This window comes from Microcebus murinus, chromosome 2, assembly GCF_040939455.1.
Source record: "Microcebus murinus isolate Inina chromosome 2, M.murinus_Inina_mat1.0, whole genome shotgun sequence".
Classification (NCBI taxonomy): Eukaryota; Metazoa; Chordata; class Mammalia; order Primates; family Cheirogaleidae; genus Microcebus; species Microcebus murinus.
The window spans coordinates 124,322,667-124,346,124 of record NC_134105.1 but is presented as its reverse complement, the minus strand read 5'-3'; the positions used below and the strand labels follow the sequence as shown (position 1 = coordinate 124,346,124).

Here is a 23,458-nt window from a genome sequence, read left to right as displayed (position 1 = left end):
AATTTTGCAACTATTTGTAAATTTATTTCAGCATTCTTAATTGCCTATGTGTGTGTTACTTTGAATTCTCCCTTGAAATGGATTTTTCTGATTCCCTTATAAATTTAGTGATTTAAATATAATAAAATATTTAACATGTATTCATTTTTTGTGAGAATCATTTTATCTTTTAAAGAATTATCAACACATGCAATAGCTGTTATTACCAAACAATATAATAAACATTCGTGAAGACCAGTCAACATAGGAACGACAACAGCCCTAAGGAAAGCTGAGAGTCCTCAAGGAAATGACACAGGGATCCCAGCATATGTGCGTTGATAACAGCAATAAGAGATATGTTAAAAGTAACACAGAAATGGTTGAAAGGAAGCTTTATGAAAATTCTGTACAAAAAAATATTCTCTGCTGATGGGATCAGGGAAGGCTTTAAGGAAGAAGTGGGATTTCAGCTGGTCACTAATGTGCCAATTTTTCCCATTTTTCCATTAAATCCAAATGACAACACTCACTCTTTATAACTGTTGTCCCATATGAGAGCCATTTGCCACATGTGACTATTATTTCAAATGTGTTTATTCTGAATGTGTTTAAGTTAAAAAATAGATAAATTTTGAATGATAAAATAAATTTTAAATTTAGTATGAAAAATTAATGTAAAATATCTCATAATAATAACATATATTGGTTATATGTTAATATTTTAAATATATTGGGGTAAATAAAATATATTACTTAAAAAAAGAACTACATCAATACTGTTCCATCTATTTATGTTCCCTGAAATTTAACATTATTCTCATTTTTTTCCACAAAAACATGTCTGTATACCTGCACAATATATTATTTACTTTTGCTTATTTTTGAGCTTTAAAAAATATTTTAATGTATGTGTGGATTAAATAACAATATTCATAAAGTTAGAAAAGTGTTTAGTAGACACCAAGTGATTTATAAGCATTTGTTAAATAAATTGTAAACATATGGTCTTCTGTGATTGCTTTGTCTCATTACTTTCTTAGACTTATCTATGCTGTTAAATGTAGCTATAATTCCTTAAATTGAGAATAAACTAATGTGTGACTATATTACAATTTACTCATTCATTTTATTTGATAGTTTCTGCTGATCCACATTTGTACTAATGCTTGGTATCATCAATCTTAATTTTTGCCAATCTTGTGAGTATAAAATGGTATCTCCTTGTGTCTTAATTTTCATTTCCTTGATCAGTAATGAGGTTAAACATTTACATTTCTATGTAATGTTTTTGTCCTTTTGTTCCCTCTTGGATTGTCTTTTTCTTATTGAGTTCTAATTTTTTTAAAAAAAATTTAACATGTTTTATTTGCACAAAGAACAATTGTTTCTTTTTTTTGCGAGACACTGTCTTACTCTGTCACCTTGGGTAAAGTGCAGTGGCATTGTCATAGCTCACTGCAGTCTTAAACTCCTGGGCTCAAGTGATCTTCCTGTCTCAGCCTCCCAAGTAGCTGAGACTACAAGCCTGCACCACCATGCCCGGTTAATTTTTCCGTTTTTAGTAGAGGTGGGGGTCTCGCTGTTGCTCAGGTTGGTCTCGAACTCCTAAACTTAAGCAATTGTCCCGCTACTTTTGCCTCCCAGAATGCTAGGATCACAGGCATGAGCCTCTAATTTCTTAATATATTGTGGATACTGATTTGTCAGTTAAATTTTATACAGTCACTCTTCAGCCCACTAAATAATCTGAAATGTATAGCTATCATGATGCTGAAACTTATTCTGGCAAAGGCATTAATGATTTTTCCTCATTATAAGTTTTTAAACCTCTCTCTTGATCTTCCCTCCTACTTAATCTCTCTGTAGTATTTTAATCATCCCCTTCTAGCTCTCTGGTTTTTCCTACCTTACTTTCCTAGCCTCTCCCTCCCCCCATCATTCTTCTTTTTCCTCATGTTTCCTGGAAATTGGTATTACCCATGGTCTGTCATTAATCTTCCTTTCATTTTACATTTACTTTCTCTGTAGTATCTTTTTTTTTTTTTAGACAGAGTCTCACTTTGTTGCCCAGGCTAGAGTGAATGCTGTGTCCTCAGCCTAGCTCACAGCAACCTCAAACTCCTGGGCTCAAGTAATCCTGCTGCCTCAGCCTTCCGAGTAGCTGGGACTACAGGCATGCGCCACCATGCCCAGCTAATTTTTTCTCTATATATTAGTTGGCCAATTAATTTCTTTCTATTTATAGTAGAGACGGGGTCTTGCTCTTGCTCAGGCTGGTTTCAAACTCCTGACCTAGAGCAATCCGCCCGCCTGGGCCTCCCAGAGTGCTAGGATTACAGGCTTGAGCCACCACACTGGGCTGTCTCTGTAGTATCTTAGTTCTGTAACTTCAGTTACCACCTAATTCCGATGACTTTTGAAATCTCTCTACATAACTAAGCTCCCGGCTTTCATTTTCAATCTAACATGCCTAACTATTATTTGTCCCTAAACAACTGTCATTCCAATTTTCTGCCTTGGTTAGTGATATTACTAATTGCTTAAGTTAGATATTGCTTAAGTTAGAAAGCTCAAGATTGCTCAAATTAAAAAGCTCAGGACGAATTTTTTACTATCTCATATTTCCCTCAAATAAAACTATTAGTGAATACAACATAATCACTGAATGATCAAGAAATTATACATAATATATATATATGTATATATATTATGTACACAGGCTAGAAGCTGGCAGTTCATCTGACTCAATATTTGTAACTCAGGAAATATGACAGGAAAAATCTAAATGACTCTCTTTTCCCGAAAAATGGGAAGGGCTAGCAATATTGTCTCATAATCCTTAATGGCCACAATGAGGCACAACTGAGAAGGTATAGGCAGATCCCTTTAAATTAACCATAAGGATGCCAGTTTGATATAATCTTGATTTTCCTCTATTATTTTACAGCTGGCTTACTTTACTCATTTATATTACCTGCTTCATTTTTGTTGTGAGCATTTGCCTTTATAGGCCCTTAAATACCTATGCATGCTATAGGAATTCAAAGAAAGAATTCTGTGAAAGAGGTAGAAATTAATCTCAGATTTTGAATAAAGGATGTGGACTGACAATGTGCCCTATCTGAAAGAGAAAAACAGCACAAGCTAAGGCAAGGAAGAATAGGAAGTAGAAGTCCAAAAATTTTATCCAGAAGCAGCATTCAGCATCTTGGTAATCCAATGAGAGGCAGCGTGGCATGATGTGGCGTGATGCTTTGCCATAATATTCAAATCCCAGTTCCACTACTTAAGTACCAAGCCAAATTACTTAAGATGCTTAAGTTTATGTTTCTTCAGCTATTGGGTTACTTAATTAACATTTCTTCAATTAATGAAATATGATAGCATAGTTGATACTCAACACTAATTCCCTATCTAATACTGTATTTTCATAGCAGAAGAAACTGGGCCAGAGTTAGGTACAGTGATTTGTCTAAGTTCACATAGTTTGTGGTGAGTCAGAGCTCTCTTGTTTTTTACTCAGTTCAGGGTTATGCTTGTTTTTAAGCCACAACACATCTATTAATAACAAGAACAACTCACACAGAGAAGAGAGGTCATTCTGTAGAATAGGAGGATGTGACATTATATAACACCAGAATTTAAGATTAAAAAGTATTAAATATCTGAAAGAATTTCACTCATTTTTGGTGATTTCACTTATTTTTGGTAATTATATATACAAGTAGTTTTCTCTTAAGACACATTATATAGTAGATACAACATATTACAACATCATCAAGTTTTTTATAAGTTAAAAACCTTTTGAAATAGCAACTTAGTAAAATGTTTAAAAATTCTTCTAGGCTATAAAGAGTATTATATTATTTAGGTGGCTGCCTCCTGACAAAGTCTAGCTCTTGTTCTTTGTTAACAAAAACTAAACTCATCAGCGTACAACTACTTCTAAGTGAAGTTGAGTACTATTTTTTCAGTATTCAACTTAAAAGATCTCTGGCCAGCGGACAAAAATGTTTGTTTTACAATTGCCTGCTGAACTATGATAGCCTGTTTCCAGATGGTGCCCTTCCTTCAACCTGCACAATCTCTCCTTGTTCGAAGCTATTCAACCTCCCGCTGATCCCACTACCCCCACCTCTATTTAAGGCTACAGAGAGGAAATCTTAAGTCTCTAGCAATTTTTTGGTGATGTAATATGTGGGCTGAACTTGAATCTACTGAGAAAGAGGGAATCACTATTCTAGGGTACTGTATATACAATCTGGGTCAGCTGCAGCTGGTTACTGCATTTCTCCATGTGGCAGGCAGAGCAAAGCCACAATGCTTTCTCTGCCCAATTAAAGACAGCCCACAGACCAGAACTTCCACTAGACTACTAAAAATTACATAGGTGGCTTGTCAAATTCAATTGATTAGTATTGTAAAAAGAAAAAGAAGTTCCTTCTTACAGCGTGGATTCAACGGTCCAAAACAAAAATGCAGCTGCATTAAAGTCACAGATGAACAAACGTCTACACTGATTTTAAAAATCAAGAATAAGGGCAAGTTACTGGATTCACTTTGTCAACAGATACAAAAAGGTACTGAATATTTCTTTTATTTTAAAATATTGTATATAAAAATGCATAATTATTTTATATTGGTAGTAAAAATTTCAGAATTTCTTATTAAACAAAGAACTTTGGAACATACTATAATTTATCATCTGAAAAAGGTTTGTTTTGGAACTTTATGTGGAAATATTAAATAATTTATGATGGTTAATGCATTCTTTGAGATTCAACTTAATGATATTTATTGTATATGATTATAAACTGAAATTCATACTGGGTTTCTGAAAACTAGTGCTTTAGTGAAACTTGAAAGAAATGTTAAAAAGTAACAGTAAATGTTTAAGGTTTATAGCACGATGATTACAAACAAAGGAATACAAACTAAAGAAAATAACTGTAAATATAATTAGTTTCCCTTCTCACAGCTTTAGTGTATGTGCTGAAGATATATATAAACTGTTGGGTTTCTCAAAGTATAGTTACAAAACAAAGGTGAGAAGACATAAAAATAACCAAAAAGCTTTGCAACAAAACCTGAATTACAGCATAAGCAAATACTAGGCAGAAATTCTTGTACAGATTTAAGAAAAATCTAAGGTATTTCTTGCTAAAATCAAAATTTTAAATAGTTTTCCAGGTTAACATGTAACAGTAATTTAATTTGGGTGACAAATTAAACCTGCTACAAATGGAATTACTTGGAAAAGCAAAGTTATTGATACACATACAAAAGAGTATTATGTAAGTAGCGAGTATTAACAATAGAAAATAAAAACCCTTCTAAGATATAAGTTACTTGTATACTAGATTAAAAGGCCCAAAATATAGAATAATTTTAGATAGAAATAATTTTGGTAAGCAAAAAGGTTTTCTTCAATACAAAGGTTTCTATACAAAAAAGGTTTCCTTCAATATTCTATCTGGGAGCTTGTTTTAATTGTGTTATGAAAACTATTAAAAGTAAAATCACCAGTTACCAGTAGTAAGCTTTAACATCAAAGACACGTAGGTTTATTATGATTTCGAGATTCCCTGGCTTTTTAAAAATTAAACATATTAATGGTAAGAATCTCTGACAGCAAATAATGCTAAGGCTAAAATTTTTTCCAACTTTGTTTTCATGTCCTTTCCTTAAAGATTCAAAACTCTAAATACTGGAAGGATCCTTGTTAAACATACTTTACAAGAAATTTGGATAAAATTTCTAAGCAATACTAAATCTAAAATACTGTCATCTCTCATTTTTGTTGTCACTATGAAAAGTGCAGGACTTCATAAAGCCTCAGTTCTTACTGATGCCTTAGGCAAGCATTTAATCTGAAACCCAAATCACACAGATAACTATTTATCCCTTTCTTAAATATATCCGGGGGATTAGACTGTTCTCAAGTCTCTTCCCAGAACATATTTCACAATCCAGAGGTTCTATATCTAACATATCCTCAATGCTTCATAAATTTAACTTCATTGCCTCTTGCTGTTTTCAGTGCATGACCCAGAGAGTTAGATGCCTCTATGAGTTTACCATCTGAAAGGAAGTAAATCCTGACTTTTATTTCTTCTCTAGGCTGGCAATGTAGCAACTATGAAGAGACTAATAAAATTAACCGAATACATAGAAGACTTTTTTTTCTTTTCTAAAAACAACCAAGCAAAGACATAGTTAACTTAAGTATACTGTAACTAATTTATAACATTCTCTTGGGACATAGGAAAATTTTACCATACACAGAAAGGTTTTATGAGGTAACACAGATTTATGAATCTTTCACTTTAAAACTGAACATATGTGGGAAAATATTTAAGAGAATGTTTTTAGAAAATTTAACAGTAATGTGTTTTTAAAACCAGTTATTTAGGCATGACGTAGCTAGTCTACTACTTAAGAAATGTGGCCCCTTGCTTTACTTTAAGTGACAATGAAGCCATTACTTTTGTAAGACGAAGGGAATTATATTTATTTTTAAAAATAAACTTTTAGTTGCTTCCTTTAAATACTAACTTAGATTCTCTTATGGTTGACAGTGATTTATATTATGATTTAATCTTACAGGAACCACAATAAACCAAGAAAGAATACACAAAAGGAAGCTGTTTCTGTTTTAATTTAGATTAGCATTTTAATGTCTTTTGTTCTTCAATGATAACACTGATTCAAAGTCACAACAGCACTCTTGGATAATATGCTCTTAGCTGTTCTATAAATATGTGTCTGGTATTAATATAAGCTATTAAATCAGAATATTGTTCATAAAATTCTACTTGTTTTGAAGTTTCATGATAGTTTCTGAATTTTCCTTGTTTTGGTAGCTGATATCATAGTGGAAATTATTCAAACAAAATAATTTTAGGACCTAAGAGTTTCCATTCTATTATTAAACTGAAACAAGTGGAATTTAGCACTGGGTAAGTTAAATATGTAGGATAAATTATATATATTTACACCCAGGAGGTACGTGGCTTACATTTTAAGGTCCTGAGTTTAAGAAACCATATCTAAATTCCATGAATCTGAAAATATAAGAATAAATCTTTTATCAGTTTTGATGTAGGTAACTCTTATGTAAGTCTTTTTTTCTAAATTTTCTATAGATGTCAGAAGGTGAGGTGTGGCACAAACTAAAAGTATTCATCCATGTGTGCTTCGGACATTAGTCACCAAAGGCAGCCTTGGATCAATGATGACTCCCGTATTGTTTTTAAAAAGGCCTTGATACGAATATGAATAAGCCCATCCTCCCTATCTTTTTTTAATCCATCTTGATAACTTAGTAAAAGAAAAATAATTCTCCACACTCCATACATTCTTTGCTTTATCTATTTTGAAAACATACTCAATTGAAAACAGCAAAAATAAGGAGACATGGTTTTAGAAAGTGAAAGTAGCAGTAGTCTTCCTGACTGTAGCTGCAAAGTCTATATTTCATTCACATAAATCTTTATTTTGGGGAGAGATCCATAATCACAAGTTAGAGACAGAAATACCAATTTACAGAATACATACAGAGGGAAAAGAATGACAGCACAGAAGTCCAGGATATAAAAATGATGTAAACGAATTCTATCAAAAATAATCCACACATACTTTTGCATAATTAACTGGTCAATGAAGAGAGATACAAATCAGGAAAAGGATGCCAAAAACAAGAAAATTAAATTAAAACTCCTCCATAGTTATAAGGATAAAAACTGTAAGTCTAGAAAAGTTAGGAGTAGAAGGTTTGAGTCTTATTTGAGCAGTTTAGCTTCTCAATGACTTTACTCCTTTGTAAAATTTTTTTTTTTTTTGAGACAGAGTCTCACTTGTTGCCCAGGCTAGAGTGAGTGCCGTGGCGTCAGCCTAGCTCACAGCAACCTCAAACTCCTGGGCTCAAGCAATCCTCCTGCCTCAGCCTCCCGAGTAGCTGGGACTACAGGCATGCGCCACCATGCCCGGCTAATTTTTTCTATATATATTAGTTGGCCAATTAATTTATTTCTATTTATAGTAGAGACGAGGTCTCGCTCTTGCTCAGGCTGGTTTCGAACTCCTGACCTTGAGCAATCCGCCCGTCTCGGCCTCCCAGAGAGCTAGGATTACAGGCGTGAGCCACCGCGCCCGGCCTGTAAAATTATTTTATTATCAGCATTTACTTCATAGTATTGTTGTGAATGCAAATAGTTAACATGTATTAAATGCTACGTAAATATAAAGGATTGTCACAGTGTGATTGATAGAAAATAATTTAGAATATACTGCCATATAATGTAGTAGTTAATTAAAAACATGAACTGTAAAGTTTTCTGTATCGGTTCAAATTCTGTCTCCATTGCTTAGAAGCTGTGTGACTCTTGATAATAATGTACTTAACTTCTGGATGTCAAATTTTTCTTCTGAAAATGGGATGTAATAATCTACCACACACAGTTATGGTAAGAAGTAAAAAACGTAAAGGGCTTAAAATAGTACCTGCCACTGAACAAGCACCCATCAAGTATTAACTACTATTATTGTTGTGTTGTTATTAATAATAGGCACAACAACTTAGAACCTGGCTTCTCTATCAAGAAACAAGTAATTAGGTGGAAAATTGAATAGAAAAGATCTATCTTAGGCTATCCACTGCCATCCTTCAAAAACAGCAGATAGACGGCTGGGTGTGGTGGCTCATGTCTGTAATCTCAGCACTCTGGGAAGCCAAGGCGGGTGGATCATTTGAGCTCAGGAGTTCAAGACCAGCCTGAGAAAGAGTGAGACCCCGACTCTACAAAAACAAAAAACAAAAACAAAAAAAGAAATAAATTAGCTGGACAACTAAAAATATATAGAAAAAATTAGCCGGGCATGGTGGCGCATGCCTGTAGTCCCATCTACTCGGGAGGCTGAGGCAGGAGGATTGCTTAAGGCCAGGAGTTTGAGGTTGCTGTGAGCCAGGCTGACGCCACGGCACTCTAGCCTAGGCAACAGAGTGAGACTCTGTCTTGAAAAAAAAAACCAACAAAAAAACCCTGCAGATAGGAATCAAGTTTGTAAAAGTCGGAAGGTAGGCTGCAATATAGCAACTTGCTAGTGAACCTGATGGAACAAACACAAGTTACCCATTCTACTACTACCGTGTTTCCCCGAAAATAAGACCTACCCATAAAATAAGCCTTGGCAGGATAGGATTTCTAAGCATTTGCGCAATAGAAGCCCTACCCCGAAAATAAGACCTAGTTATGGGCGTGGCTACGCAGCGCATCTGCACAACCCATGCATGTCGTCGCAGAGTGCAGAGTGGGAAAGAAGATGAGCAGCCCTTCTCATCTGCCCCAGGAGAGCTAGCTCTATTTCTTGACATGGGAGATTGGGGCCAATGGTTCTAAAGGAAATAGAGTCGCAAGAAATTTAGGATGGAATTCGGGGTTTGGAGAATTATGATGATGTTCCAGAAGAAGATGACTTCACTATATTTGAATAAATGTAGATTGTTGTACCATGCTTAAAAAAAATAACATGCCTTGAAAATAAGCCCTAGGGTATCTTCTTGAGGAAAAATAAAAATAAGACCGTCTTATTTTCAGGGATACATGGTAGTACATTTTTGGGAGGTAACTAAAGAGAAAGGAAGTCTTAGTTCTTGGAACTAGTTCTAGTGTTTCCTCAGAAGAAACTGTACGCTAAAGAACAAGTATTTCTCATCTGCCACAGCAAAAACAAAACATTCCAAGCACAGCTTTTGGCATACAAGTCGCTGCTATAAATACTGACTAAGGGTCAGGGAACCCAATCTACACCAGGTTCTAAAATTTGTGTGGCCTTGGCCTTCAACATAGGTGTAAAGAGGTTCTTGAATGAGATGGTCTCCAAGGCATTTTCCAACTCTAACATTCCTATTCAATTATAGATACGTTTCTTTCCTTGGTAATGGATATGTAAAGTTATTAATATTTTACTAAAATATATTTCAGTAGAACCTCTGTTAGAAGAATGAACCTTTAGAATCATCTATAAGCTTAGAGCATATATGTAATTATGGTTTAGGAAACACAATTACCCACAATAATGACTATGAGTAGTCTATCATTCTTAAACTTGTCACCAATCACAATAAGAGATGCTACAAAAACAAAAAACAACATATGATGCTAAAATTGTCTAGTTTGAGATTTGTCTAAAATGTTTTTTTAATTTGATAGGTAAAAAAGACATGGTATTTATAACAGAGGACCAATTTAATTGAAACTGTACAGTATGAATCTAAAACACTGACTAGTAAAGTCACCTGGTAATTTTTATACTAGTTAGGCAAGAATGTTTTAATTAAGGCCTTACTAACACTGTATACCATTTTCATAGTCTTAAGGTAATAAGCTTCTTAAAGATAAGAAAGGCGTCTTATCAGTATCTCAAAAGCCCCAACAGCACCTCACAGGGTGCCTTCATACACAGTGGGCACCAACCAAAATCTGCTCAATGAGCTGGGGAACGAGAAGCATTACAATGAGGTGGTACCTTGAAAAGCTATTCTCCGAAACCTAATATTTAAAAAAAAATGCCAAGTACTGTAACTTAAAATTGAATTTAAGAAATTAACAAAGTTAATCTGGCCTAATTTATTAACACTGATAAATATTTGGTTTTTCCATTAGTTTTTATATGTAGATTAATATGAATTCTTTTTACTTTTTCCCTTCACTGATTTGTTTTTTTCCCCAAAAGACACTGTTGTACAACCTCATCTCAAAATGAAAGCTTTTATCTGGACGCTAGGTGTGCTATTCTTCCTCCTAATGGGCATTGGACATTGCAGAGGAGGACAGTTCAAAATAAAAAAAATAACCCAGAGAAGATATCCTCGTGCCACAGATGGTAAAGACGAAGCAAAGAAATGTGCATACACATTCCTGGTACCTGAACAAAAAATAACAGGGCCAATTTGTGTCAACACCAAAGGGCAAGATGCAGGTACCATTAAAGACATGATCACCAGGATGGACCTTGAAAATCTGAAGGATGTGCTTTCCAGGCAGAAGCGGGAGATAGATGTACTGCAATTGGTGGTGGATGTAGACGGGAACATTGTAAATGAGGTAAAGCTTCTGAGAAAAGAAAGCCGTAACATGAACTCTCGTGTTACTCAACTCTATATGCAACTATTACACGAGATTATCCGTAAGAGGGATAATTCACTTGAACTTTCCCAGTTGGAAAATAAAATCCTCAATGTCACCACAGAAATGCTGAAGATGGCAACAAGGTACAGGGAACTCGAGTTGAAATATGCTTCCTTGACTGATCTTGTCAATAACCAGTCTGTGATGATCACTTTGTTGGAAGAACAGTGCTTGAGGATATTTTCCCGACAAGACACCCATGTGTCTCCCCCTCTTGTCCAGGCGGTGCCACAACACATCCCTAACAGTCATCAGTATACTCCTGGTCTGCTGGGAGGTAATGAGATACAGAGGGATCCAGGCTATCCCAGAGAGTTAGTGCCGCCACCTGATCTGGCAACTTCTCCCACCAAAAGCCCTTTCAAGATACCACCAGTAACTTTTATCAATGAAGGTGAGTTACTGTTAAAAAATGAAAGTATTGGGTTAATATGTTTTATGAAACAATGCTCATAATAAATGCTTATTCTTCATTTTAGTGGAGTTACACACATATTAAATTTCCATTTTTGTTTATTAATATCATCAAGAATTGAACTTAAGTACATCTCCTCTCTCAGCTCTAAGGTTCCAAGAGTGTATTCCGTGAAAAAAGTAGTCTTCCATCCAAATTCTTATATCTAGGGGCTACTGTCATTGAGACAGAAATCTGTCCATGTTCCACTCCTAACCTATGAAGTCCTGCTCTACAACATCCCATCAGCTTCCCACTAGGTGCTCTACAACCTCTTGCTGTTCTTACCATCTTCCAAAGGAACATCTAAAATTTTGCTTTCACTGCCAAACCTGTAATTACACCTCTTCACCTCCACTGTCAGCAGATGACTCCTCTGCTACTGTACTGAGAGTAAGTCTAATCAGGTTCTGTTCTCTCCTATTCTTAAAAACATCTGTATTAAAAACCCATGTTTGGCCGGGCGCGGTGGCTCACGCTTGTAATCCTAGCTCTCTGGGAGGCCGAGGCCGGCGGATTGCTCGAGGTCAGGAGCTCGAAACCAGCCTGAGCAAGAGCAAGACCCCGTCTCTACTATAAATAGAAAGAAATTAACTGGCCAACTAATATATATAGAAAAAATTAGCTGGGCATGGTGGTGCATGCCTGTAGTCCCAGCTACTCGGGAGGCTGAGGCAGGAGGATTGTTTGAGCCCAGGAATTTGAGGTTGCTGTGAGCTAGGCTGACGCCACGGTACTCACTCTGGCCTGGGCAACAAAGTGAGACTCTGTCTCAAAAAAAAAACAACAAAAAAAACCCCATGCTTTTTTGCCCTCAGCCTCTAGAGGAAAAGGAATTCCTATTTTCCAAGGCTAAGCAAACTACAATCTGTACCTTGTATCCAAATAAATACAAGTTTTCATTACCATAAAAAAATCCTTTTACTAATCTTAAGATCCCCATCTCTACTTAATTTCATTTCTTCTTCCCTTCATTCAACATCAGTCACTGATCCAAGTGCTCAAAAAACAAAGATGAGTAATTCATCTTTGTCACAGTTTATTAACCCCACTGCTAACTTTCTGAGAAGTATTTCACATTTATTTTACACTTGCATCCATTTTCTCATAAGCCACTCTGAATCCTTTACAAGCTGGTTTGCTTCCTTAGAGTGGAGGGGGAAACACAAATACCCCAAAGTAAAAAATATGAGTAAACTAATTAAATTAGTTCATTCACTTATTGAAAAGACAGGGCATAAAACTGTATAGACTACAAACTAATTTTAAACAAAACAAACACACAGAACAAAGACTGGAAAGAAATACATTATGAAGTGGTTGCATTTCTCCCCGGTGGTGGATATCACTAAGCATTCATAGCACTGCTTTCTTGGGCTTCCATATTATATTATTCTGACTTGCTACTTCTATAGGTCCTCCACTGGCACCTTTTCCCTTCTGTTCCTTAAAAAGGCTTTCATCAAGGTATCCGGTTTTAGAGGCCTCATATACCTTCTTCAAGGCTTCAAGTATCACCACTGCTTAGATGACCCATGAATGGAGCTCTCTCTGATTCTAACCAAAGCTAGGTGTTTACATTTGGATATTTTATCATTACCCTCACATGATACTGCTTCCTTTATTGAAATGCCTTCTTTCGGCTTACCTGTCAACTTAGCAGATTTTAAGGCTTAACTTAAATAGTACTCTTATTATGACATCCCAGATTCAAACGAACTTGCTTAGATGGCTCTTTTCCCAAATCACTATTTCTTGAACATGATTTCTATATCATATTACACCGAAATTATTTATTTATATATCTGTCTCCCTGCTGGTCTGAATACTTCTGGAAGATACTGAACTCTCTTTTCATCTTTCTATCTCAACATCTAGCAAGGATCAGGTTTGGCACGTTGTGCTCAGCATATTGTAGGCACTTGAGAAATGAATGAATGAAATGGTAAATAAACCCCAAAATAATTTTTCCAAACTAGCATTCTTTTAGAAATAATTAGTATTACAAAAGGAATACGTATGTGAAGAAAATCTACAAAATACCAATAAACCTTTTAAAAAAAGCCTCCCTGAATAACTTCCAAATCTTTCTTTTTTCCTTTCATAAACACGGTCATCAACATTGTTGTAACTTTCTAAAATAACTTTCTTCCTTTTGTTTTTCTATGATTATATCCTTAGGATAAATTTTTATAAGTAAAACCGATGGATCAAATTCTTTTGATTTCTCTATTTTGATTTACCACTTGTTTCTGAATTAGATTGGCTCATGTTTGATACTTCCCACCTGCCCCATACATAGTCAGTTTAATTCTACCCATGTCCCTTTTTCAGTCTCTCACGTACATGTCCCTCATTCCTATGCAGAGCAAAAACTCTTAGATTCAAGTTATCCATGGCAGCAGGTAGAAGATAGAGATTTCTTGGGTTACCAGTTGTGTGACCTTGGAAAACATTTTCTCCATGCGACAGTATCCTCATCCATGATATGGGAATAATAATTGTACTTACCTCATAGAGTTTCACACTTCAAGAGTACTTAGAACAGTGCCTGGGGCTCAAATGGTAAGGTCTTACTAAGAACTGAATAGCCTGCCATTTTCTCTCTCCATCAAAATATTATTTACGTTGCCAACAGATCACATCTTCTTAAACCACCCACATAACCACCCTTCTCCTCAGCAGTTCTCCACTGCAAACAGAAAAAGTCCAATTTACTTAGTCTGGCTAGGAATAATGTCCTCCTCGAAGAATCAAGCTTACTCTGCTACCTTTCCTTTCATTAGTTTCCTTTACAAAAACTATCTGTTCCACTAAAATAAATCTACTTATTTTCTCCTAAATATTTCCATGTTTTTTGCTGATTTAAATTATAAAGCTCAAACCAACCAACCAAATAAAATTGCAACTCCTCCTTGAGGCCTGTGTTGCCTCCCACAGGCTTAAAGTGATTGTTCCTCTCCACGAACCTCTACACTCTCTGTAACATACCCACGGTATTCCACACAGTCCCTCTTAAATTATCACACATCTTTATATGTACACATAAGTACATCTAAATAAAATGCCCTCCAACTATATTATAAGCTCCTTCCTGGTAGATAGATATTGTATCATATTTGCAGCTGCTAAATGTTAGCTAATTTGGTAACAGAGCTTCTTAAAGTTGTCATTCCAAAGACCTTCATGAAAGTACTTTACATTATATTGTACTGGATACATTCATTTTATACTGTTCTAATGTACAGTAGCAACATGCCAGAGTATAATTAAATTGGGTAAATGATCATTAATATCCTCAAGCCTTTTGATTTCCAAATGGAAAATGTGAACAAAGTGATCCACTGGGTATACAAAGAAAAAATTTATATTTATTTATTTATTTATTTAAACCATGTTTGGAGCTCAATATATTTATTTTTGATGCCACTTTTAAAAATTTAAGTTTTGTGTAAGTTTTAGTGTATATAATTTATCAGTATAGTGATTTGTATATATAATTCATAAATAAACATAACATATGTGCATTTTCTTTAAACTGACGACGTGTATAATTATGTAAGTATGGATATGACTGCCATGGAGTATTCTATGTGGGCCCTGAATCTTAAAGGAATGGTATCACCAATTTTAGTAGAAATGATTATTCACCTATTTATACACTGATAAACTTTTCTAAGAAAATGACTATATAAAATGAAATATACCATTTCTAGGTTTTATCATACATTGAACTTTAGTACAAGAAAAATATAATGTTATAGAATTAAATCACATGTTGTGGATTGAGATGATTCAAAAGTCCTCTTAAAAAACCTTAACACTTGTACCCCCATAATACGCTAAAAAACAAAAAAAGTCCTTTTAAAAATATTTTGCTTTAATGAAACAATGATCTATATACCCCCCATAAACCAATCTTTAATATAAAAATTAAGGACCAATAACTTTTTTCTGTTATTCATTATTTTTTGTTTTAAGCAAACATTAACCTTTTACTTATTTTAGTCTACAAATGTTGGTCTCTTAAATTCAAGGGCATAATTAGCTACACCATAAGAATTATTATAATAATTAATAGACTAATGAACATATAAGGGAAAGCACAGAATTAAGAAAACCTGGTTCCACCATTACCTTTGTTTTGTGATGTCTGGTAAGTCACTCTGTCTGTCTCTGTTTTCTCATTTGTACAATGAGAGTGCTGATTGGACCAGATGATTCTAACACCCTTCTCCAGTTCTATTACTCTATGATTCTTACCAAATCACCAAATCAGAGCAACAACAGGCATGCTATTTTCTTTATATAATGTGCTCAATTATTTGTTCATATTACTTTTATATCTCTCTGAGAAAGATATCTAAAACTGTCTGGGTGCTTGCACAAAAAGGGCAAAGATAGATGGTTATTGGTGTGCTCATGGATGCTCACGGCACTAAGCAATTTATATTATTGCACTCTACATGTAGGTACATGCTCAACCCAAAGTTTCTAAATGCATAAGGTGAAAATACACAGTTTGTATTTTAAAAGGTATTTAATCAGTCACAAAAGGACAAATACTGTATGATTCTACTTACACAAAGCACTTAGAGTAGTCAAATTCATAGAGACAGAAAGAAAAATGGTGGTTGCCAGGGGTAGGGGGGAAGGGTGGTTGGGGAGTTGTTTAATGGTTGTAGTTTCAGTTTTGCAAGATGAAAAGAGTTCTGGTGATGGATGGTGGTGATGGCGGCAACAATATGAATGTACTTAATGCCACTGAACATGGCTGGGCGCGGTGGCTCACACCTGTAATCCTAGTATTCTGGGAGGCCAAGGTGTGAAGACTGCTTGAAGTCAGGAGTTCCAGGCCACTGAACAGTATATTTAAGAATGGTTAAGATGGTAAATTTTATGTTATGTATATTTCACCATTTTATTTTAAAAAGGTGTTATAAAAACAGGCAATTTTATATTTTCTTTTAAAATACTTATAAGAAAAATGCACATGGAAAAACAAACTTATAGAAAATAATAATTTTTTAGTTAAAAAACATTTTTCAGAAACATCATCTCTTCTCTACCTTAAAAACAAAAGGTTTGGAAATGTAACTATACATCTGAAAAGCTGCCATCAATAAAATCCTTAACTGTTAATGTTACTCAGTGGTGACATATTGGGTTAGTCTTTCATAAAAGAAAGCATTACAAATAGTATACTTATAAAAATGAGTTCATTCCTTGTATATAAGTGGAGTTGAGAAAGTTCTTTCACAGTGTATAAAAGCATAGATCTGAATATCAATAAACTTGAATTCCGGCAAAGCTTTTTCTGAGGTCCAGTTGCCTCTTTTGTAAAAGAGATTGTTGTGATGATTAGATGAGGCATTATAGGTGAAAATGCTTTGTGTATGATCTGGTATGGTCTGACCATCATTAATTACTAGCTTTTTTTGTGCATTCCCTTTATTTGCCTTGTCTTGTTATATTACATATGCAGACACATAAGAGGTAAGCTTAAAAAGTTAAATTTGAAAAGCAGTCATTAGAAACTAAAAATGTGCTTTTTAGTGGTAGGCTTATTTTAAATCACTGAATATTTATTTACATTTTTTAAATTATTTATGATGCAGCCTATTAGTAAACTTTTTAGGTACAATTGGTTTGAGTGGAATGCTTATATTAACACAATACAAAATAAAAAGAATGGTTAAGCAACAGCACTGTTGGAATTAACCATAATTAACCAATTATGAAAAATAATTGTTAAAAAATAAAAGCTTAAGGTGCTACTTGCAATTTAAGCAAACAGATTAATAAATGAAGTAATTCATATTATTATAAGAAAGACTCTATTACTACCTTAGAAAGCCTTTGCCTCAAAATTCCCACTCCAGAAATGCTATTAAATATATTTATCTTATAGTTAACTAACAACCAAATTAAAAAGTTTACCTCTCAAAAGATTCTAGGAGCTAACCAATTATTTGAAAGCTCTAAATTGGTTATCTGTTTCTCCTATCCCTAAGAGATTTTCCTTGTAGTTTAATTTAAAAGTTCCTTTTATAGAAAAAGGACATGTATGCTAGAGGTGGCTCCCAGGAAAGCTACTATTCAAACCATGAAATCTTTTTTTCTTTTTTTAACCCATTGTTCTATTTAAAATATGAGTGGTGGCTCATGCCTATAATCCTAGCACTCTGGGAGGCCCAGGTGGGAGGATTGCTAAAGGTCAAGAGTTCGAAACCAGCCTGAGCAAGAAAAAGACACCCATTTCTACTAAAAATAGAAAGTAATTAGCCAAACAACTAAAAATAGAAAAAGTCAGCCAGGCATGGTGGTGCATGCCTGTAGTCCCAGCTACTTGGGAGACTGAGGTAGAAGGATTGCTTGAGCTGGAGTTTGAGGTGGCTGTGAGCCAGGCTGACGCCATGGCACTCTAGCCTGGGCAATAGAGCGAGACTCTGTTTCCCCCCCCAAAAATATATGTGTTCTAAATGAAAAATACATCTTGGGAAATAATGTGGCATGACTGACTAACATTTTTTTATGAGTCAGATCTATTAAATGGAGTTCATTAGCCCTATATAAATTTTAATCATCACATAAACTATGGAACAGAGAGACTGCTCCTTCGAATTCACTGTATGGAATTCCAGTTTCCTGTTTTGAGAAGAATATTGTAAAAAACAGAGAAGATAATTAAAATTCCTATTTTAAAAGAAAAGCACTTCCATTCTATACCTTTTGAACAATTACGAACAAATTCCTAAATCATGTCAATCAATTTATTTCTGATAATATGAAAATCAACAAGCTAAATTTGACCTTTCAAGAATAAAGCTCGCAATTTTCTATTAGTCATTTAAGAATTCCTATTAAGCAAAGTTCTTTATGGTACAGAGAAAGCAGTAAAACATTTAATATAAGAACAATTTGTAATCTAATTCTAGAGCAGAATGCAAATAAGATATGCAAATGATAAGAAAATATTTCTGGCCAGGTACAGTGGCTCACACCTGTAATCCTAACACTCTGGGAGGCCAAGGCAGGAGGATCCTTGAGCTCAGGAGTTGGATACCAGCCTGAGCAAGAACGAGACCCTGTCTCTACCCAAAATAGAAAAAATTAGCCGGGCATGGTGGTGCATGCCTGTAGTCCCAGCTACTTGGGAGGCTGAGGCAGGAGGATTGCTTGAGCCCAGGAATTTGAGGTTGCTGTGAGGTAAGCTTATTCCACAGCACTCTAGCCCTGGCAACAGAGTGAGACTCTGTTTCAAAAAAAAAAAAAAAAAGAGAAAATATTTCTGCCAAGATCAACAGTACACATTGAGCTAAGACAGGTTAATGGTATATTTGTAAAATAAATATAAACAAATATTGATTTCTGATATTTGCCATCTTTACTGAGGAGGAAAAAGTAGCTATAAGCACCACTAGGATTTCAACTAAATTTTCCTAAAGCTTTATATCAACTAAGTCTAATAGATACCCAAACTATAAACATGAAGCCCACTGCAAAAAACAGGCTGAAAATTAAAGACAAAGATAATCTTAAATTTATGTAATTAAAGTCTTATCCAAATCAAAGCTGGATTCGGAAAACCCAGAACTCTCCAATTTGTTTAAACATCTGAGTGCCCATTAAATGGCAGGAGTCTAGCTCAATGGAACAAATGGTATTTGATAAATATTCTGTCAATATTTAAAACCTTGATGTTGCTAAATATTTTATAATTCAAATAACCTAATGAAAGTCCAACTTTTGAATATATACTTAAATGTAAAATGTAAACTGTCAAAACTATAATCAAATGAGTGCATAGTGAACATTTACAGAAATGATATTCACAGAATAAGCAATACAAAACTGACATTCACATAACACACAAATGTCTGAAATGAGAGAAATATTTATGCATATTACAACAAAACCACTTTCATGAATGCATTAACTAAAATACCAATTGGTTTTAAAACAAGAAGAATGCTCCTCAGATACCTCAGCTAGCTCTTAGACATTGTTACCACGTGCCCTGCATAACTCCCTCAAAGTACTTAACATACTGTAGTGGAATTATCTTTCTTGCCACTTTTTCCACTTCCCACTTGACTGTAAGGTTGTTTATCTATCTCTTGACTCTAAAACAGTCAACAGTAGATGCAGAAAAGACATTTGAAAGAATAATATAGAACTGATGGAATTCTGGAAACTACACTTACCAGAAATCATTAAGTTCCACAAATATCTGAATGTCTAAGTAGGCTCAAACTATGGGTATACACCAAAAGATAAAGTCCTTGCCTATGAGTCCTATAAGTAAAAGAATACACTATCATGCATTACACAAAATAATCGAAGTATGGACCTGGGAGTCATACTTTTCCTTCCATCTCACTCCCACATAAGAAACTAAAATTCTGTAAATTTCATCCTATCTGAAATACAGCCTTTCTACCCTTCTCCAACTTGACTACAATGCATGTTTTTGTAATATGAAGTAGTTCATATGTGACTGGTAAAAAAAGAGAATAGTATCAGTAAAATAAAGAGGTTATATTGGTTTACACAGGATTTTTTCCCTGAGCATATCAATGTTTTGTGCCATAGTTAACTGTGGCTGAATACAACATATGTGAACAGCTAAAATCAGCCATTATTTTTCTGTATGAATTTGTACATGAGGTTTTTTAGGAATGTATTATTTTTCTACAGTAGAAATGACATTATATTCACTACTGATTAACCATATTAAATTTACTAAATAAGCAGATGTTTATTAAATAAGTTACTTAAGTTATTAAATAAGCTACCACTATATATTAAGATGAGGAATAAAGGAGAAAAGGGACTAACAGTTACTGATGATGACTACTTTGTTAAGCATTGTGTTAAGGGCTCTGAATACTTTTATCAAGTTGAATCTATTCTAGGAATCTTAGGTTGGTTTAACATTCAAAATACAACCAATATAATTCACCATAATGACAAACAAACAAAAAAGAAAAATGCTATCATTTCAGCAGACACATAAAAAGCCTTTGAAGAAAATCCAAAATCCATTAATGATCAAAACTCTCAGCAAATTTGGAATAGAAGGGGAATGAATCTTGAAGTACTTATTATAGCTATCTTCAATGTCTTAAAGTAAAATATGTTCATAATAAATGTAAAGATAAGACATCTAAAAAGAAAAATAAAAACTATAAAAAAGAACCAAATTTCAATTCAAGAACTAAAAAACACAATACCTAAAATAAATATAGTCCAAGAAAGATACTGTCTTTCCCATTTCTAAAATTTTTTATTAGTCTGTAGTGTTTACTGACATTGTATTATAAATTTTAAGAATCTGAAACAGAGAAATATCAATGCAACAAAATAAAAATTTGAACTAGAAAAATTGATGTTCTCTTGATTTTTGTGTGTGGCTTTCAATTTCCTTATATTTAAAATGAGAAAGTGGATTAATTGATTTATTTAATTTAGAAAAAAACTGAGCCTACTAAGGGTTAAACAGTGATGACAAACTGAATCAGAAGAAAAGGCCAGGCGTGGTGGTTCACGCCTATAATCCTAGCACTTTGGGAGGCCAAGGTGCGAGGATTGCTTGAGCTTAGGAGTTCAAGATCAGCCTAAGCAAAAGCGAGACTCCATCTCTACTATAAATAGAAAGAAATTAGCCAAACAACTAAAAATAGAAAAAATTAGCCGGCATGGTAGTGCATGCCTGTAGTCCCAGAGCTGGGCTGATGCCACAGAACTCTAGCCCAGGCAACAGAGTGAGACTCTGTCTCAAAAAAAAAAAAAAAAAAAAAAAAAAAAAAATCAGAAGAAAAACAAAAATATTCTCTATCTTCAAGGAGCAATCTAGCAGAAAGAGCTCATAGTCTTAAGAACTCCTTTGTAATGATATTGTTGTATAACTATTTAACAAGATTAAGTCTATCCCAATAAGGCCCAAAAGGGACACTGTATATACATAGCAAAGTATAGATAACACATTGCTCAAAATTTCAGCAATCCTATCATGCTTACAGCACAGAAATTCTTGTAAGAACTTTACTTGATTAAACTATTTTCACATAATTTCTAAAAATTATGCATGTTAGAATTTTAACATTTCTAGTAAAATTTGAAATATGACAATCAGGCCAGGAATGGCAGCTGACGCCTGTAATCCTAGCACTCTGGGAGACCAATGCAGGAGGATTGCTTGAGGCCAAGAGTTAGAGACCAGCTTTAGCAAGAGCAGGACCTTGTCTCTACAAAAAAAATAGAAAAATTAGCCAGGTGGGGTAGCATGTGTGCCTGAAGTCCCATCTACTCGGGAGGCTGAGGCAGGAGTATCGTTTGAGCCCAGGAGTTTGAGTTTGCTGTGAGCTATGATGACACTACTGGGAGACACAGTGAGACCCTGTCTCAAAAAAAAAAAAAAAAAAAAATTTTTTTTTTGACAAATCAGAATTTTCATACTTTTTGTTCTAATAGTTCTTTAGGGGAATTTTCAATTCTGAAATCACTTAATATTTTTGCATGCTTATAAAAAAAAGGCTCAAACACTGAAAAAGGGTGAAACTAAATTCAGTAAAACTAGAATTTATCTTTCTCTAGATCTAAAAATATGGAAATAACAAGTGCAAGAGTCAGACATCCTACAAGTAATTTTATAAAATGTTTTTATCATTTTAAAAAATTTGAAGAATTTATGTTAAAAATAGAGAATACCTAAAACTATAAAATAACATGAGAGCAAATGCAGCACAGCAGGTCAGAGTATGGATCTGAGATTAGAGAGAAATGAGTTGAGCCTAGGGATCACTACCTTCTAAAACACATGGCCTTAGTTAATTGTCCTGTCTGCAGAACACCTATAAACTATCACTGGGTAGATTACATGAGAAAATTACTATTAGTTATATACATTGATACAACTCTTATAAAAAAGGCACTCAGGCCAAAATTCCTGAATCTTTTTTTTGAAGAGACAAGGTTTTGCTCTGTCACTCAAGCTGGAGTGCAGTGGCACAATCATAGATCATTATAGCCTTAAATGCTTCGGCTCAAGTGATCCTCCTGCCTCAGCCTCCCTAGTAGCTGGGACTACAGGCTTGTACCACCATAACCAGTTGTTTTTTTAAAAACCTTTTGTAAAGACACAAGTCTGACTATGTTGCTCAGGCTGGTCTCAAACTCCTGGCTTCAAGCAATTCCAAAGTGCTGGGATCACAGGCATGAGCCACCAAACCCAGCTGTGAAATGTATTCTTATGGGATATTAATAAGTGTTGCAGGGGGGTGGGGCGAAATTTAACATACTGACTGCCACACTAAAAAAAATTTTGTCCTTGGGGCCAGTGTCTTATTATGAAAGTAGAATAAAAACTTGGAAAACAAAATGATCCTTACTAATTTAATGGAAAATTTGTTATTATTTACTGTTTTCTGTGCATGAGTTATATGCAATTAAATTGTCAATATTAACTGTAACAGTAAGAACATCAACAAGATTTGCACAAACCAACTGCAGTTACATATGCTTCACGAGGCCCTTGCTCAAAACCAGTGTGAATTAAATATAACTCACATGGCAGTTAATGTGTTAAGATTCTGTAAGTTTGGAAAACTCCAGTTTATTTATTTCAGAGCTTCTCAGTTAAATTAAGAAATTAGATTTCTTTAATTTAGAAAATTAAGAAATTAAATTTCTTTAATTTCTCATATTAAAATATGTTAATGTTTGTTCTGAGTTTCCAAAAGGGAAACAATATTTTGCATTTCTAAAACTTACTGGACTATGGTACCCATTTCCTTTGAGTATCTCAAGCAACTATAGTGTGTTCCACCAA

The 23,458-nt window shown here is 34.4% G+C and overlaps 2 protein-coding genes across 8 annotated transcripts in view; one reads left to right on the top strand and one right to left on the bottom strand.

The window, feature by feature from the left end:
• Positions 1-23,458, bottom strand: part of RALGPS2 (Ral GEF with PH domain and SH3 binding motif 2) — a 171,791-nt gene that overhangs the window by 41,542 nt on the left and 106,791 nt on the right. The window lies entirely within an intron of this gene.
• The window catches only part of ANGPTL1 (angiopoietin like 1), a 33,513-nt gene continuing 14,165 nt past the window's right edge, over positions 4,111-23,458 (top strand). The window contains exons 1-2 of one of the 2 annotated variants that reach the window (XM_076000410.1): positions 4,111-4,562; positions 10,717-11,565. In XM_076000410.1, the coding sequence (XP_075856525.1) occupies positions 10,743-11,565 (823 nt within the window). In that variant the 5' untranslated portion in view covers positions 4,111-4,562; positions 10,717-10,742. The remainder of the gene's footprint in view (positions 4,563-10,716; positions 11,566-23,458) is intronic. The other variant, XM_012772600.3, reaches the window with a different exon arrangement.